General features: G+C 40.0%; 1 protein-coding gene across 2 annotated transcripts in view; it reads right to left on the bottom strand.

Annotated features, from left to right (window-relative positions):
- Positions 1-1,112: 1,112 nt before the first annotated feature.
- LOC127836833 (pre-mRNA-splicing factor 38B-like) overlaps positions 1,113-18,746 on the bottom strand; it is a 29,693-nt gene continuing 12,059 nt past the window's right edge. The window contains exons 2-8 of one of the 2 annotated variants that reach the window (XM_052363439.1): positions 17,730-17,900; positions 17,113-17,181; positions 15,582-15,733; positions 14,506-14,566; positions 11,406-11,671; positions 5,145-5,276; positions 1,113-4,033 (exon numbers count right to left, since the gene is read on the bottom strand). In XM_052363439.1, coding sequence (XP_052219399.1) covers positions 3,196-4,033; positions 5,145-5,276; positions 11,406-11,671; positions 14,506-14,566; positions 15,582-15,733; positions 17,113-17,181; positions 17,730-17,885 — 1,674 coding nt within the window. In that variant the 5' untranslated portion in view covers positions 17,886-17,900 and the 3' untranslated portion in view covers positions 1,113-3,195. Of the gene's footprint in view, positions 4,034-5,144; positions 5,277-11,405; positions 11,672-14,505; positions 14,567-15,581; positions 15,734-17,112; positions 17,182-17,729; positions 17,904-18,746 lie in introns of those variants that run through there. The other variant, XM_052363438.1, reaches the window with a different exon arrangement.

Raw genomic sequence — 18,746 nt, 5'->3', positions numbered from 1 at the left:
TTCATTGTGTTCAATCTTATTTGTTTAAGTAACGTAGAACAACTTGTTGGCATGTTGAAAAATAAAATCTAAATGTAATCGTTTAAATTTAACCAATCACGCTCTATTTCTCCCCATTGATTGTATCTTTCTTTTGACTACCAATATAGCCCGGATGTAAACACGCAGGTGCGCGTGACGTCACGCGTGAACTGGTCTATAATACACAGTATCTTTGGACTTGATTGGGCCGCATTAGCTTTTATTTCAGTGCGACACATCTATCACTAGCAATTAGCGACCCATATCATAAAACCATATGGTGTGAATGCCTGATAAAATCAATAATTTGCCGCTAAATTGCTGATAATGTGTCAAAAACTACACTGGTACACTCGAGTAGCAGAAGTAATGGTAATAAGGAGCGATAAAGGGATTAGTGATAGTAAGTTTTACCAAGACAGACATTGAATAGCGAATTTTATTGTTAATTTATAGAACGTATGTCCTGTTTTACAAATGTCGGGACAAATTGTCTCATATCTGGACGCCGGGCCAAATACCCCAGAAGCAGGACTGTCCCACCGAGATCAGGACGTATGGCATGTTTGTTTTGAATGCTTTATTCATATATTAAATCAATGTTTATTTAATCAGAATTAGGTTACTCAAATATTAACCAATTAAATCGTCGTGGTTCTTAATTCAAGAAAATATAGCGAAAATAATAGCATAAATATTATCAATGGGAAGTAATCTGAATCAAGTAGAAGTTTTGAAATAAATTAGAAGTATTGAAATAAATTAGAATTACGGTAAATGTGTTTTCTTATGATATTAAACAGTATTAATTTAAAAGGAAGAACATAGATCTACTAATAAATAATATTTTTTTCTAAAATTATTACTCAGAAAGTTTTTCAAAGCTGTTCATATGAAACCATTTATAGTGGTATTAGTGGCAATATGAAATAGTACGTTGCTCTGGACGGTCATCAGTTCATACATTTTAATATATAGTTTAAAAATCGAATATTCGAATATATTCGAATAATGACTAACGAATATCATTTTCAGTACTGGTTCCCATCCCTAGGAATAAGCATTCTACATAAACAATGCTAAAACTCAACAAGATTAAAAAGATTTATTGTGAAAGTACAATTGACTGTCATGATTTATATGATACATACATAAAACTACACAGCTAGAATATAAGAGAACTTTTGTTTTTCCCCCCAAAAAAACATGAAATATTCCATACTGTACTCAACAGAGGCAATGAATGGTATAACATCAACAGATATGCTCCTGTGCACCAACTACTGATGTTGAGCATACAGGCTTCAGTCTGAACTGATGTTATGGTTATATATTTCTATGTAATACAGTCCTCTTAAGAATTAAAAACAATTAAAATTCCACTTTATAGTAAAATCACTAATTAAAAACAGTTAAACATCAGCTTTCTTGAGTTACCATTTCAAAACCTGAAACTCATTTTGTAAGAAATTATTGCAAATACCCAAAATGAATCATCTGAAGAGTTCAATTTCTTCATTTCAAACTCAACTTGGATAACCATACATGTACATGTCTAATTAGAACTAGACACTTTTTTCGGAACAAACACATTTGTTTTCCGCCCAATTGTACAAACTCTCTGTACTTGAACAAGTTCTTTTCTATTCTGAATAAGACTTTACGAGACCATGACCATAGCAGGCCAGTTTTGGCATGTGACACATTATTTATTATGTTTCCTTACTGTATAAGATTATATCTGAATGTATGGTTGGGTCATAAAATACACACAATGTCCATCATAAAAGATTTTAACATAATATAAAATATGATCCTGGCATTGAACATATACCATGATGAATTCAATATCTCCCTATGAATAAATAATTGAAATTACAGACATGATAAGAGTAAAGACCTTTAACCTCTTAAGAGTGATATTCACTTTCATGGCTGGTTTTTATACACAAAACATCATCTTGATAATTATGATGGTCATTTGAAAAATTTGATGTCAAATTCCCATCATGCTCTATAAAGAATGGGTTGGACGCTAACATGTATTTTCAATATATCCATTAAAGGAATATGCACGAGCTTAGTGTCCATTGTGACCTTAACTTTTTAACCCTTTGCATGCTGGGTAATTTGTCGTCTGCTAAAATGTCTTCTGCTGAATTTCTAAAATTAGCATTTTCTTTGATTTTTTTTCAATAATACTATCAGAATAGCAAACAGTTTGGATCCTGATGAGACGCCACGTTTTGCGGCATCTCATCTGGATACAAACTGTTTGCAAAGGCCTTCAAAATTCGGTTCCAGCACTGAAAGGGTTAAAAAGAAAACAGTTGTTGCAAGAGTCACAGCGTTCATGTGGTGCAAATTTAGTTTGAAATCCAATAAATGCACAATAAAGTCATAGACCAGACACAACAAGAGCTTTGTCACAGACGTGATGAAAACCCCCACAGGCCGCATTGACACAGAATATTTTGCATGTTGTCTTCACAGAAAAACAGCAGACACCATGCTCAATGTTTAAAACGCATTAAGTGACCCCGTGACCTAGTTTTTGACCTGCCATGACCCATGTTCGAACTTTGCCTAGACATCATCTAGATACAACTTCTGACCACATTTGGTGAAGCTCGGATGAAAACTACTTGAATTAGAGAGCGGACACCATGCTCCATGTTTAAAACGCACTAAGTGACCCCATGACCTAGTTTTGACCTGGCATGACCCATATTCGAACTTTTCCTACACATCATCTAGTTTCAACATCTAACCAAGTTTGGTGAAGATCGGATGAAAACAACTTGAATAAGAGAGCGGACCCACCAACAGACCGACCAACCGACCGACAGACAAGCTTACTCCTATATACCCCCCCAAACTTTGTTTACGGGGGTATAATATATGATCATACCAACCATCTTACCCAACATATAGCTGCTCTTCAATATGTCAACTCACCTTTATGTGGTGGAGACAAAATTAACAAAATAGGCTGTAGTTCATTTTTATCATTCTACTTGACACATCTTTTTATATGTGAAAAGCATATCCAAAGGTCAAGAACATTTTTTTGGTCATGAACGCTTGCAGTAGTACTCATGCATTGTCTTGAAAGTTTGGTAGGATTAACATAAAACCTGTATTGATTTTTTTTCTGACCCCTAATGAAAGATATCATGGCTGATGTCCATTTCTATCTACACTTTTTGATCTGGACCTGTGCTTAGACTTGTGTTTCTTTTTTTCTTTCTCTCCAGACCGTTCCTTGTGGTGTTTTTTCGACTTCTTTTCATGCGTCCTGTGGTGTTTTGACATCTCATGTGAACTTTTATCCTCTTTTTCTTTTGAGTGCGATCTTTTTCTACTTTTCTCCTTAGAATTTGTCACAGAAACATCTTTGTCTCTCGATCGAGATCTTTTTCTACTTTTCTCCTTAGAATCCGTCACAGAATCATTTTTGTCTTTTGATCCAGATCTTTTTCTACTTTTCTCCTTAGAATCTGTCACAGAATCATTTTTGTCTTTCGATCGAGCTTGTTTGTGATGTTTTTCAGTCTCGTTCAGTTTCTGTGCCTCCAATGATTTCGCTCGCTGCTCAAGTTTCTCCCGGAAGGTGAGTGCCGTTCCTTGCTGCTGCATTTCTTTTTTGCGCAAAAGTTTCTTGGCAAAATTAATCGGGTCGTCGTCGTCATCATCATCTTCATCGGGACGTGACCGGTCTTCCGATGGTTGTCTCCCTTGCCTCTCCTTTTCTCGCTGCAATTCCCTAGAAAAGTCCATTGGTTCCCCGTCTCTAGTTCTCAACGCTGGTTCCCCATCTCTAGTTCTAAATCCTGGTTCCCCATCTCTTGTTCTCAATGCCGGTTCCCCTTCTCTTGTTTTATACCCTGGTTCCCCATCTCTATTTCTAGACGCAGGTTCCCCATCTCTAGTTCTAATTGCTGGTTCCCCCTCCCGTGGCCTGGGTGAGCGTTGCCGATGTGGAGACCTGGGTCTCTGTGGAGATCGCTGTCTGCAGACAGAAATAACACATTTCTCTCATTACAGGCCCATGTTCGTTGTGTTTGTTTAACCCTTTACCACTTAGATACCTATTTAACCCTTTACCACCAAGATAGTATATTGACGCATTTGTAGTCCCTTAGCAAGTTACATTTAATTCAAGACCTTTTTTACTAGATTCAAGTTTTAAAGGCTTCATTTCCAACCCTTAGATACTGATGAGTAGCAAACAGCATACAACTTGAACAGACTGAGAGTTACTTGCAGGCTGATCTGGTTTTATGCTGGTTGCAAAAGCCATTTTCTATTTGCTGAGTATGGTGGGAAGGGTTACATCTATTTATTTTAGCATTGAAAGTCTAAGGCTTATTGATGTCTATGAGGGGGGGGGGGGGCATAAAGAAAGATTAATCAGTGGGGATCAAACCTGTGAGCTCAAGGAAGGCTAGGTGGTTCATTGTGTTTACAAACAATTTTTCTTGACAATGATAACCTAACCTAAAGTCAACTAAACTATAAGTTTATTTCAAGGACGATTACTTAATCTGAATACACTGTGGGAAAAATGTTAAGAGCTTTTCTTAAAAGCCAGTTGCCCAGTCTGACTAACAAGTTTTGAATTGACTTTCCCAGGCCTTAATCTACCCGCCCCATTCAAACTGCCAACCACTTATTTCTACCCCTGATTACAAATGGAATAAATGACTTGCCAAAATGATTGTCAACCTATAATAAATAAACTCATATTTAATAAGACGCAAATACATAGTCTAATGACAGGCTGTCACAAGAGATGTGTATGCCAGAAACACAATGCCCCCTATAGCGCCATTTAAAGCCATATTTTTGACCTTTGACCTTGAAGGATGACCTTGACATTGACCTTTCACCACTCAAAATGTGCAGCTCCACGAGATACACATGCATGCCAAATATCAAGTTGCTATCTTCAACAGTGCAAAAGTTATTGCAAAAGTTTAACCAAGTTTTGGGACACACACATACAACAAATGAATAAATGACTGACAGACAGACAGACCAAAAACAATATACCCCAGATCATTCAATCCGGGGGCATAAAAACTACAGTAACCATTGCTAGTTCTACCCTGCCTACACACCTCTGTCTGGTGGGAGAAATGTGGTGAGGCCTGTGTCGACTGGGGGACACTCTGGTTCTTGGGGGTGACCTGTGACGGTCAGGTCGTGGGGGTGGAGTTCGGGGTCGTGACCTGTATGGTGGAGTAGGAGACCTGCAATGCACACAGAATGATAACACTGTTCTCTATTATACACAATTATACATGTCTAATACATATTTAATTGAGTATATTACTTTTCTGACGTCGTAAATACTCACATTTCATAAGTATCTTACATGCTTTATTGCAAAGACAGATCATATGATTACACACGCAAAAACCCAAGAGGAGCTTCAATATTTCACAATAAGTTTATAACTGTCCTGTCTGCCCTTAAATCTATTTTTCAACTGTTCCTTGCATGAAAAATTGTGTTTGTTTCATCAGATTTTTCTCTATCTCTTTCAGTCTTATCACAGGAGTCAGTTCACCAACTCAAACCTTCCTGGGAGAGTTGGTTTAAAAGTATTTAATGTACATAATAAGGCCTTTCTCAATGATTTTGTTGAGGCCCAGCAGAAAATACCTTCAGTTGGCTATAAAATTCCATTATTTAATTTCATAATGCTATATAAATTTCTATATAACTTCAGACCTAGTAAAAAAAACATTGTTAAAATGTTTGGACATTCAAGCACAGATTTAGCAATTCAGGCACAGTTACAACCTGGTCATGGGGAAATGCCTGATAACAATATCAATAACTGACAGTACCTCCACTGAAATCAGAGATGGAGGGGGTACTAGGAATAGAAGGAAGTCATGGCAAATCGCCAAATAAGTTATGTGGAATATTAACATATAGAGAGATAATACAAAAGACAGAAGTCAACTGAAGAAACAACTATCGTTTCACTCTCTGATAACGTATTGGGCCAAGCAACAGCCTTAAATCATCTTCAGAAAATGTTAACTTGAGCCTTACTCTGGGGAAACAAGACTTTATACATGTGCTTGCAGTTGGCACAGGCTAATCAGTGACAAAACTTTCCGCCTAGACTCGATTTTCATTTAGAAAGGAATTCCTTTAAACAAAATATTCCATAGAAGCTAATCTTATCGTCCCTGTTTTTCCTATCTGTGACGTTTTCACATCAGGACTCCTATCCACCAACTGATTCTTAGACTTGAGACTTAAAATCAAGAATAATTTTATAACCCTAATGTTTTATAATGACTTGAAAGTTAAGTATTGCATGAGAGAAAACACCTATAATTACATCATTATTTATTTAGAACAGTTTGCTAATGGCATAAGCGCATGTTCCATCATGTATGCATTCAAACTGTGAGGTATGTTTTGGTGCGTCTATTCTTCATTCCTAGGTTGCTGAATATGGGCCCCAAGAACCCCACCTTGCTCTAGTAGCAGCAGTGACTGTGTATCTCTAAGCCCAAGAACCCCACCTTGCTCTAGTAGCAGCAGTGACTGTGTATCTCTGAGCCCAAGAACCCCACCTTGCTCTAGTAGCAGCAGTGACTGTGTATCTCTAAACCCAAGAACCCCACCTTGCTCTAGTAGCAGCAGTGACTGTGTATCTCTAAGCCCAAGAACTCCACCTTGCTCTACTAGCAGCAGTGACTGTGTTTCTCTAAACCCAAGAACCCCACCTTGCTCTATTAGCAGCAGTGACTGTGTATCTCTAAGCCCAAGAACTCCACCTTGCTCTAGTAGCAGCAGTGACTGTGTATCTCTAAGCCCAAGAACCCCACCTTGCTTTAGTAGCAGCAGTGACTGTGTATCTCTAAGCCCAAGAACCCCACATTGCTCTAGTAGCAGCAGTGACCGTGTATCTCTAAACCCAAGAACCCCACCTTGCTTTAGTAGCAGCAGTGACTGTGTATCTCTAAGCCCAAGAACCCCACCTTGCTCTAGTAACAGCAGTGACTGTGTATCTCTAAGCCCAAGAACCCCACCTTGCTCTAGTAGCAGCAGTGACTGTGTATCTCTAAGCCCAAGAACCCCACCTTGCTCTAGTAGCAGCAGTGACTGTGTATCTCTAAGCCCAAGAACTCCACCTTGCTCTACTAGCAGCAGTGACTGTGTATCTCTAAACCCAAGAATCCCACCTTGCTCTAGTAGCAGCAGTGACTGTGTATCTCTAAGCCCAAGAACTCCACCTTGCTCTACTAGCAGCAGTGACTGTGTATCTCTAAACCCAAGAACCCCACCTTGCTCTAGTAGCAGCAGTGACTGTGTATCTCTAAGCCCAAGAACCCCACCTTGCTCTAGTAGCAGCAGTGACTGTGTATCTCTTAGCCCAAGAACCCCACCTTGCTTTAGTAGCAGCAGTGACTGTGCATCTCTAAGCCCAAGAACCCCACCTTGCTCTGGTAGCAGCAGTGACTGTGTATCTCTGAGCCCAAGAACCCCACCTTGCTTTAGTAGCAGCAGTGACTGTGCATCTCTAAACCCAAGAACCCCACCTTGCTTTAGTAGCAGCAGTGACTGTGTATCTCTAAGCCAAATAATCCCACCTTGCTCTAGTTGCAGCAGTGACTGTGTATCTCTAAGCCCAAGAACCCCACCTTGCTCTGGTAGCAGCAGTGACTGTGTATCTCTAAACCCAAGAACCCCACCTTGCTTTAGTAGCAGCAGTGACTGTGTATCTCTAAGCCCAAGAACCCCACCTTGCTCTAGTAGCAGCAGTGACTGTGTATCTCTAAGCCCAAGAACCCCACCTTGCTCTACTAGCAGCAGTGACTGTGTATCTCTAAACCCAAGAACCCCACCTTGCTTTAGTAGCAGCAGTGACTGTGTATCTCTGAGCCCAAGAACCCCACCTTGCTTTAGTAGCAGCAGTGACTGTGCATCTCTAAACCCAAGAACCCCACCTTGCTTTAGTAGCAGCAGTGACTGTGTATCTCTAAACCCAAGAACCCCACCTTGCTTTAGTAGCAGCAGTGACTGTGTATCTCTAAGCCCAAGAATCCCACCTTGCTCTAGTATCAGCAGTGACTGTGTATCTCTAAACCCAAGAACCCCACCTTGCTCTAGTAGCAGCAGTGACTGTGTATCTCTAAGCCCAAGAACCCCACCTTGCTCTAGTAGCAGCAGTGACTGTGTATCTCTAAACCCAAGAACCCCACCTTGCTCTAGTAGCAGCAGTGACTGTGTATCTCTAAGCCCAAGAACCCCACCTTGCTCTAGTAGCAGCAGTGACTGTGTATCTCTAAGCCCAAGAACCCCACCTTGCTCTAGTAGCAGCAGTGACTGTGCATCTCTTAGCCCAAGAACCCCACCTTGCTTTAGTAGCAGCAGTGACTGTGCATCTCTAAGCCCAAGAACCCCACCTTGCTCTGGTAGCAGCAGTGACTGTGTATCTCTGAGCCCAAGAACCCCACCTTGCTTTAGTAGCAGCAGTGACTGTGCATCTCTAAACCCAAGAACCCCACCTTGCTTTAGTAGCAGCAGTGACTGTGTATCTCTAAGCCCAAGAATCCCACCTTGCTCTAGTAGCAGCAGTGACTGTGTATCTCTAAGCCCAAGAACTCCACCTTGCTCTACTAGCAGCAGTGACTGTGTATCTCTAAGCCCAAGAATCCCACCTTGCTCTAGTAGCAGCAGTGACTGTGTATCTCTAAGCCCAAGAACTCCACCTTGCTCTAGTAGCAGCAGTGACTGTGTATCTCTAAGCCCAAGAACTCCACCTTGCTCTAGTAGCAGCAGTGACTGTATATCTCTAAACCCAAGAACCCCACCTTGCTCTAGTAGCAGCAGTGACCGTGTATCTCTAAACCCAAGAATCCCACCTTGCTCTAGTAGCAGCAGTGACTGTGTATCTCTGAGCCCAAGAACCCCACCTTGCTCTAGAAGCAGCAGTGACTGTGTATCTCTAAACCCAAGAACCCCACCTTGCTCTAGTAGCAGCAGTGACTGTGTATCTCTAAGCCCAAGAACCCCACCTTGCTCTAGTAGCAGCAGTGACTGTGTATCTCTAAGCCCAAGAACCCCACCTTGCTCTAGTAGCAGCAGTGACTGTGTATCTCTAAGCCCAAGAACCCCACCTTGCTCTGGTAGCAGCAGTGACTGTGTATCTCTAAACCCAAGAACCCCACCTTGCTTTAGTAGCAGCAGTGACTGTGTATCTCTAAGCCCAAGAACCCCACCTTGCTCTAGTAGCAGCAGTGACTGTGTATCTCTAAGCCCAAGAACTCCACCTTGCTCTAGTAGCAGCAGTGACTGTGTATCTCTAAGCCCAAGAACTCCACCTTGCTCTAGTAGCAGCAGTGACTGTATATCTCTAAACCCAAGAACCCCACCTTGCTCTAGTAGCAGCAGTGACCGTGTATCTCTAAACCCAAGAATCCCACCTTGCTCTAGTAGCAGCAGTGACTGTGTATCTCTGAGCCCAAGAACCCCACCTTGCTCTAGAAGCAGCAGTGACTGTGTATCTCTAAACCCAAGAACCCCACCTTGCTCTAGTAGCAGCAGTGACTGTGTATCTCTAAGCCCAAGAACCCCACCTTGCTCTAGTAGCAGCAGTGACTGTGTATCTCTAAGCCCAAGAACCCCACCTTGCTCTAGTAGCAGCAGTGACTGTGTATCTCTAAGCCCAAGAACCCCACCTTGCTCTGGTAGCAGCAGTGACTGTGTATCTCTAAACCCAAGAACCCCACCTTGCTTTAGTAGCAGCAGTGACTGTGTATCTCTAAGCCCAAGAACCCCACCTTGCTCTAGTAGCAGCAGTGACTGTGTATCTCTAAGCCCAAGAACCCCACCTTGCTTTAGTAGCAGCAGTGACTGTGTATCTCTAAGCCCAAGAATCCCACCTTGCTCTAGTAGCAGCAGTGACTGTGTATCTCTAAACCCAAGAACCCCACCTTGCTCTAGTAGCAGCAGTGACTGTGTATCTCTAAGCCCAAGAACCCCACCTTGCTCTAGTAGCAGCAGTGACTGTGTATCTCTAAACCCAAGAACCCCACCTTGCTCTAGTAGCAGCAGTGACTGTGTATCTCTAAGCCCAAGAACCCCACCTTGCTCTAGTAGCAGCAGTGACTGTGTATCTCTAAGCCCAAGAACCCCACCTTGCTCTAGTAGCAGCAGTGACTGTGTATCTCTAAACCCAAGAATCCCACCTTGCTCTAGTAGCAGCAGTGACTGTGTATCTCTGAGCCCAAGAACCCCACCTTGCTTTAGTAGCAGCAGTGACTGTGTATCTCTGAGCCCAAGAACCCCACCTTGCTCTAGTAGCAGCAGTGACTGTGTATCTCTGAGCCCAAGAACCCCACCTTGCTCTAGTAGCAGCAGTGACTGTGTATCTCTAAGCCCAAGAACCCCACCTTGCTCTAGTAGCAGCAGTGACTGTGTATCTCTAAGCCCAAGAACCCCACCTTGCTCTAGTAGCAGCAGTGACTGTGTATCTCTAAGCCCAAGAACCCCACCTTGCTCTAGTAGCAGCAGTGACTGTGTATCTCTAAGCCCAAGAACCCCACCTTGCTCTAGTAGCAGCAGTGACTGTGTATCTCTAAGCCCAAGAATCCCACCTTGCTCTAGTAACAGCAGTGACTGTGTATCTCTAAGCCCAAGAACCCCACCTTGCTCTAGTAACAGCAGTGACTGTGTATCTCTAAACCCAAGAACCCCACCTTGCTCTAGTAGCAGCAGTGACTGTGTATCTCTAAGCCCAAGAACCCCACCTTGCTCTAGTAACAGCAGTGACTGTGTATCTCTAAGCCCAAGAACCCCACCTTGCTCTGGTAGCAGCAGTGACTGTGTATCTCTAAACCCAAGAACCCCACCTTGCTCTAGTAGCAGCAGTGACTGTGTATCTCTAAGCCCAAGAACCCCACCTTGCTCTAGTAGCAGCAGTGACTGTGTATCTCTAAGCCCAAGAACCCCACCTTGCTCTACTAGCAGCAGTGACTGTGTATCTCTAAGCCCAAGAATCCCACCTTGCTCTAGTAACAGCAGTGACTGTGTATCTCTAAGCCCAAGAACCCCACCTTGCTCTAGTAGCAGCAGTGACTGTGTATCTCTAAGCCCAAGAACCCCACCTTGCTCTAGTAGCAGCAGTGACTGTGTATCTCTAAACCCAAGAACCCCACCTTGCTCTAGTAGCAGCAGTGACTGTGTATCTCTAAGCCCAAGAACCCCACCTTGCTCTACTAGCAGCAGTGACTGTGTTTCTCTAACCTCTCTAAAGTTCTCTTTAGGACATAATGCATTCAGCCCTGTTTTCTCAGAGTACAGCTAATTTATTGTTCAAGTTTTTATAGCAGGAAACATATCACACCTACCTAGCTCTAGTAGCTGCAGTTACTGCATATCTTTCAGCCTCTCCGAAGTTCAGCTCATCATCAGCGATGTGTCTCGGCTGGGCCTCCTCCTGTTCAACCTCGAACCTCTGCATGTTGCGCTCCCGCATCTTGATGTCGATATCCTTCTGTACGGGCACCGGTATCCGTGGAAACAGGGTCGCATACCACTCTAGCTTCACCAGCCACTGTCGCAGCATCTCTCCGATGGTCATCACATGACCTCCCCCTGCTTTCACGTCGATCTCCTATGGACATGGACACAAAGAGACACCTGTTAATATCGGGAAGTAAGCTTGACTTGTACGGAGAGAAGGTTAAGCTCTAGAACAGTGTGGACGTGAGAGACTGTCGCTATCTGAAAGGCAACTAGACAATTATTCTGGGCCTGTATTCAATAACCGATTCTTAGACTTAAGTCTACAAATTAAGTATATTCTTAAAATTGTGACATGCTAGAACTACTTGAAAGTCAATTCTAGCATGAAAATTAACAAAAAATAATGATAACATTCTTTGTTAACAAAGATATGTTTAGAATATAAGCAACATTTTATCTCGTATATATGAAAACCCGAGGTATTTTTATTGAGTCTAAATATTTTCTTTATTCTTAAGAGTGTAAGAATGGGTTGGTGAATAAAGGCCCTGGCTCCACAATGCTGAACAGCAGGCTCAATGTGGACTGTAGTCACTGCAAATATCTACTTACAAACAAACAATCATACATCACTTTTCTCAATGATTATTATTTGTTAGAAAAAATACTTTCTTTGACTCATACAAACACAATATCATTTATGCTGAGGCCAAGATTTTAATTTGATCTTTTCTTTACTATCTGACAACCAGTAACAATTTTACATTAAATTTCTCATAGGTGATTATTTCTCCTTAAAATAAACAATGCATCATTTAAATGTTTAGGAACCCTGACTGCACTGATGGTGTCTTCAAACCGTTATTTAAAAGTTTGTCAAACTTTTCCAACAGATTAGCTAGGCTTAAACCAAAGACGGACAATAATTTATTAAATTTGATACCAGTTGATATTCAATTATATAAACATGATTTTTACCATCAATGCTATTGATCAATCTCCAAAATAACTTAACTAAAAGCTTTTGTGATAATAAAAACAAAAACAACATATGGTATTTATACTAGAAACGTATTGAGTAAATATAGCACGAACACATCTGTTTTTTTTTCAACCTTGATATTTATAGTCCAGCACTCTACCAACTGAGCAAGCTGGTGTGTCATGAGAGTAGCGGCCTCTTCCTGGTCAATCTACACATCTGTTAAACTGACCCATTCCAAAAGCAAAAAATAAAAAAAATAATCCCAATTTTACCCCCCTAAAAATTTGACACAAGTTTCTAATTATATATTTCGATTATATATATCAATTTAAGTCAATTAAATCAATAAAGTTCATAAATATAATTTATATGATTTTTGTCTTATAATTTAAATTATTATAAAATTTTATTAGTCTTTCCCGTAGCAGTTGCTTTAATGCCCACAAAAAAATCCCAAAATTGCTTTTATCCCCAAATGGCCAGAAAAAGGCCTGTGGTAAAGAAATGCTGATGGTGCCCGGCCCTGCATGCCAAGGTCAGCCATCCGGATAGTTCCAGATTATAACCTCTCAATGCTATATCACAGTGTAGCCTGGGCTCGCTCGTCCTTCCACACATGAAAGTCCCACACGAGCCTAGAGCCTAACCACCTGCAGTGGATAAATATTAGACATTCAAACAGGGAACCAGTCTTCAAAATTTGCATTTTAAATAACTTGACTCTCAGGATTGTTACATTACTATTCTGAAATTATTTGTATAGGCATAACTTTAATTTTTTTTTTTTTAATTTTTAAAATTTAAATTTTTTAGGTAAGCTGTACGATTTTTTTATTTAATAAAATACAATAATTATGATGATGTTAAATTTATCTTAATCTGATGTATATTTATAAAGAAGTGCTTTGGTCTAGTTCTTAATAATGTTTAATGATAAGATTTTTAAAAGCAAGGTTTTTAAAATAATTTTTTTTTTGTTGTCTCAAATTTTGTCCTTCTCAAATGGGAAGATGGACAATTGCAAATTTTAAAGTCTTTGGAACCTGTCCAATACAAATAAGAGACATCTATAGGAGAGTAGACAGAGACAGAATTCAAGTCATGGTCTGTTTTTCGATGTTTGCCATAATAGCTTCCAATAAAAGATTAAAAGGTTTCTAGCTGATATTTTATACGAACACTGTGAATAACATGAAATATGACCATTTACTTAAAAAAACACATACCTAACATGACCATAATACAATGTTACCTACATCACTGTGATTGTTTTAACTACCACTTTTTCACATGATAACTCTAATTGTCTCCCTTTACCAACAAGAATGTCTTTTTTTACCAACAAAATTGTCTCCATTTACCAGCAAAACTTTCTCCCTCTGCCTACAAAATTGTCACCCTCTACCAAAAACAAACCATGCCTTGATAACTTCAATACACTCAATACAATAATGTGTTACATTACTTGAAAAGTAAGATGGAAACAAAGTGAAAATACAGAAAGAAATAGGACAGGGAAAGTTATCAAATAAATAAGATAGATCTGTTATACTCACCAACAGAGTTCTGCTCTCAGATGAGATACCATCTGATCTACCGGGAGTTCTGGTTTGAGTAATACCATGTGACGTGGAAGTGAGTGTGATTTTGCTCTTCATTGTTAATGGCATTTTTATGAAGAGTTTGAATATGATGGGCGACTGGGCAGTGTTGATGTCAATGCGTGGGTTTGATGTGTGCGGTGTTTTAATGACGTCTTTTACTGTGTGTGGTGTTGTGATGTGTGAGGTGTTTTAATGTGTGTGGTGTTGTGATGTGTCTGGTGGTGTGATGTGTGAGGTGTTGTGATGTGTTTAGTGTTTGAATGTGTGTAGTGTTGTGATGTGTCGGGTGTTGTGATGTGTCAGGTGTTGTGATGTGTCAAGTGTAGTGATGTATGTCGTGTATTGTTCAGTGTAGTGTTGAGATGTGTGTGGTGTTTTGATGTGAGTACATACCTCATCGTCGTCCAGGTAGGGTTCATACCATTCCCACATGTCTTTCGGGTCCTGGCAGTACCTGCAAACATCATCAATAGGAATTGTGATCTCAGGAAAACTGTGCAGTCCATACAGGCTAATCAGGGCCGACACTTTCTGCTTTTATGGTATTATTCTTTTAAAGGAAGTCCTTCTTAGTGAAAACCCAGTTTAGGAGGAAAGTCTTATCCACGATTAGCCTGTTCTGACTTCCAATTGCAATGTTCTCTTAACCTGTGCTGTGAAAGTTCATGGACAAATGTAATGTTTAATGCCTCCATATATGTGGTGGCATAAAAAGGATGGGATTAAATACAAGTTTATATTGGAATAAATGTAATACGCGAGGTAAACGTTGATCAATAAAAGCTTATAATAAAGTGTTACGTAAATTCCAGAGAAAGACTCTGCAAGACATGTATATTTGAAAGAGCCAAAAATGCAACAGTCAACGTCATTTGGCATGTACGACATAAACATTTTAACATAGGGGAGGTGGAGACAGTTACCATTCTCAAGAGGCAACCCTTCCAGGACCAAGGTGCATTGAAAACTCCACCAGAAAGCCCTGGTAGATACTGATCTACCAGGTGAACATAAGCTAATGAAAAAATATTCAGCCCAATTTTAATAGGATTGTAAAGTTTGAATGTACGTTACTAAATGGCGCTGTTTCAACTTAAGTATTTATATTCAAGAATCCATCCAGCATATTTTCCATATTGTGATTAATTAAAAAAAATGCTGTTTGTAAATATTGTGAGCTACTCTATAATACATCATTAATAGCCAAAAAAACATAATATGTTAGTCTGTATTTACTAAAACATTCACAAATGGAAAGAGGTACATGTACAAAAAAAGGGCGGAACAGATTTTAAAAGAGGTTGCATAAAAATGAAGGGCTAAACATGTTTAAATGGTCTGCATAAAAATAGAAAAGGGGCCCCTCCTGCCATTCCACTCGAGCTAAATCCCTTTTGTAGAGTGTCCACAAGCTTCCTCTTCAAACTGATTAGGTTAGCTAGTTTGATCCCATGGGATGATGTGCATACCTGATGTACATGAACCCCAGCCCCCGGATGTAGGGTGAGTCTGCGTGGTCCAGCAGTCCCACCAGCTGCTTGCGTGTAAGTCGCAGGGTGAACAGTTTGTACAGCAGGCAGTAGGCACTGGAGACTATACCTCCGGCACCAACACCTCGAACCTGGACATTGAACAAACATGCAATAACTTAATTTAAACCAATTTATTTTAGCTCTATTGCATCAACAACCGTAGGCTTATTGAAACACTCGAGTCCTTTTACTCTGTGAAACCAGTACTTGGAGTCTCTAGGGGAGATCTAAAGAATGCTTCTACCGGGTATATTGGGGATCATACCCTTGAGCCCCTGGTCTGTAGGCTTATTGAAACACTCGAGTCCTTTTACTCGGTGAAACCAGTACTTGGAGTCTCTAGGGGAGATCTAAAGAATGCTTCTACCGGGTATATTGGGGATCATACCCTTGAACCCCTGGTCTGTAGGCTGACACCATATCAATTACTACATGGCGTCTTCAATAAAAACCTAAACTAATTATCAGTTTACCTCATTCACTTCACTGGTATCATTATGCGTACATATATTTTAGCAAAAATATACCATAATCAGATTTGAATCATTAAGAATTCATTGCATTAATCAATGTTGCATGTCAGTCTTTCACTTTTAACAGTACTTTATAAAGAAGGAAAGAAAAAAGGGCCGGTACTATTCAGGATATGGTTTTATTTGTATTGCCCTGATATCAGTTTATGAAAAATAAATATAAACAAATTATTGCTCTGTACAGTTCTACAGTTAATCAAAACCAAAATTCATTATAAATTAACAACAAAATAACCTCTTTAACATTAAGATTCTTTCTTATATTGATGAGCTTTGCTCTGGGTAAAAAGTGTTTAATGTTTATGAGTAAATTGTCTTCTCAGATAAGCCTGTGCAGTCTGCACAGGCTTATCAGGGACAAAACTTTCGGACGTAACTTGATTTCCTCTCAGACGAAACTTCCTTTTAACAGAAAATACAAAAAGAGCTTGTGTCTTCCCTGATCAACATGTGCTGACTGTACAGGCTAATCTGGGAAGACACATAACGCATTTAACATTAACCCTTTCAGTGCTGGAACCGAATTTTGAAGGCCTTTGCAAACAGTTTGGATCCTGATGAGACGCCACAGAACGCGGCGTCTCATCAGGATCCAAACTGTTTTCTATTCTGATAGTATTCTTTGAAAAAAATCGAAGAAAATGCTAATTTTAGAAATTCAGCAGACAACATTTTAGCAGACGACAAATTTCCCAGCATGCAAAGGGTTAAGCCCCGGTTTGCCAGAGTGCTACTCAAATATATGAGACAGGAGCTGTACAAGGCTGCTACATGTGTACGTACCCCTCCACACATGCCTGCCTGTCCTGCTAATATATATGAGACAGGAGCTGTACAAGGCTGCTACATGTGTACGTACCCCTCCACACATGCCTGTCTGTCCTGCTCATATATATGAGACAGGAGCTGTACAAGGCTGCTACATGTGTACGTACCCCTCCACACATGCCTGTCTGTCCTGCAGTCTTCCTGCTGCCCTTCTCCCAGGGTTCAAGGTGTGACACCTGCAAACAACAACACTGGTTGAGTACTAACAAGAAACAGAATCAATTCATTGTAGAATCGTGTATTCCCCAGCCCCAAAATGAAAGCCCCAGCGATTTTTTTCTTTCTTTATTAACTTAAGAACCAGAAAACTGCACTTTCCCAGTAAGGAAAATGCTACAAATTTCCCATATTGCTGTCCAAAAATTCCCAATTGAAGTTTTCCCCCAACATTTTTTTTAATAATCAAAAGTAACATTTTGTTAGTTTTCCTATGCAGCTTTATGGCTTGAACCTAAGTAAATATAATGTAATCTTGACAACACTTAGTTATAAATTTTGAAGCATTTTGGATCAAAAAATCAAATACACCATTTTCACAAAATGAAGACTTCATGAAGCGAATTTTCCCAATTTCATGTTTTTTCGCGCATATTTTTCCCAATTGGGCTGGTACCAGTACTTTTCCCAACTGTGCAAAAAAACTCGCTGAGCCTTAACTGTTAAGAATGGTGGACTGGGCAATAACAGTTACACAGCTGTAAATTCACTGAATAAGGTAGATCACCTTGTAGAAAATCTCATCAATGACTTCATGATATGTCTTTTTCTCGTACAGGTTCACCTTGAAGTAGGGGGAGGATTGTATGTTGGTGAGGATCAGGGTGTTTAGGTTCATGGTCTTCTCGTTGCCCCATATTGCCAAGGTGTTGTTAGGAGCCATGGCTGTTTAGATGGTCTGAAATAAATTATAAAACACGTTTTTTTGCTATTATTTTGCTTTGCCAAGGAATTATGAGGCTTATTATTATTTAGCACAATCATTTCTAAAATGAAATATGACTTGAGAAAATGGGTCCATAGCTTTTTCCCCATCTTTGTGAAGCGTCCTTGACCCCCTTATTTTATGTGGAAAAAAATGAGTAACAAACTTTTCAAAATTGTGGAAAATGATATGAGAATTAAATAAAAGGTTTTCTGGGCTCAAAGTGGACAGAGTAGCTCCTGGCCAGCATTTAAAATGTTTTTCAATTTCCAGTTTACTGAAATCCAATTTAGTAATTTACAAACGGTGGCTTCTGTGACATACGTTTCAGTGTGTAAATTTCAAATTAATATTTAATTTTGTTGTTTGCATCAAAAACCTATTCTATATAGATGTTGGACACATGATGTTTGTTGTCACTTCTCATTTTGTCTGAGGGGTGATTTTTTTCTCTATTGTCCGCCAGCTTGAAAAATTACATAAAATCTTACATGCCAGACAAAATCTGTAGAAACAATTGTCAAGCCTGATGTTGTTTTGGGACAACGCTTGTACTGGTTGGGAATATATGTCATTTAAACATGCGCATTGGTATGTTTTCAGTAAACAAATTCATAACTATTTTTGAACTTATATATTTACACATGTTATTTGTTTTTAATTGTTTATTATACGATTTTAGAAGAAAATAAAATATTTGATTTTTGAAGAAACAAGACATGTGTTCGTCAGAAACACAATGCCCCCTATTGTGCCGCTTTGATTTTTTTTTTACCTTTGACCTTGAAGGATGACCTTGACCTTGAACTTCCACCACTC

Source organism: Dreissena polymorpha, chromosome 7 (assembly GCF_020536995.1).
Source record: "Dreissena polymorpha isolate Duluth1 chromosome 7, UMN_Dpol_1.0, whole genome shotgun sequence".
NCBI classification, from domain to species: Eukaryota; Metazoa; Mollusca; class Bivalvia; order Myida; family Dreissenidae; genus Dreissena; species Dreissena polymorpha.
This window is presented reverse-complemented; position numbering and strand designations above follow the sequence as displayed.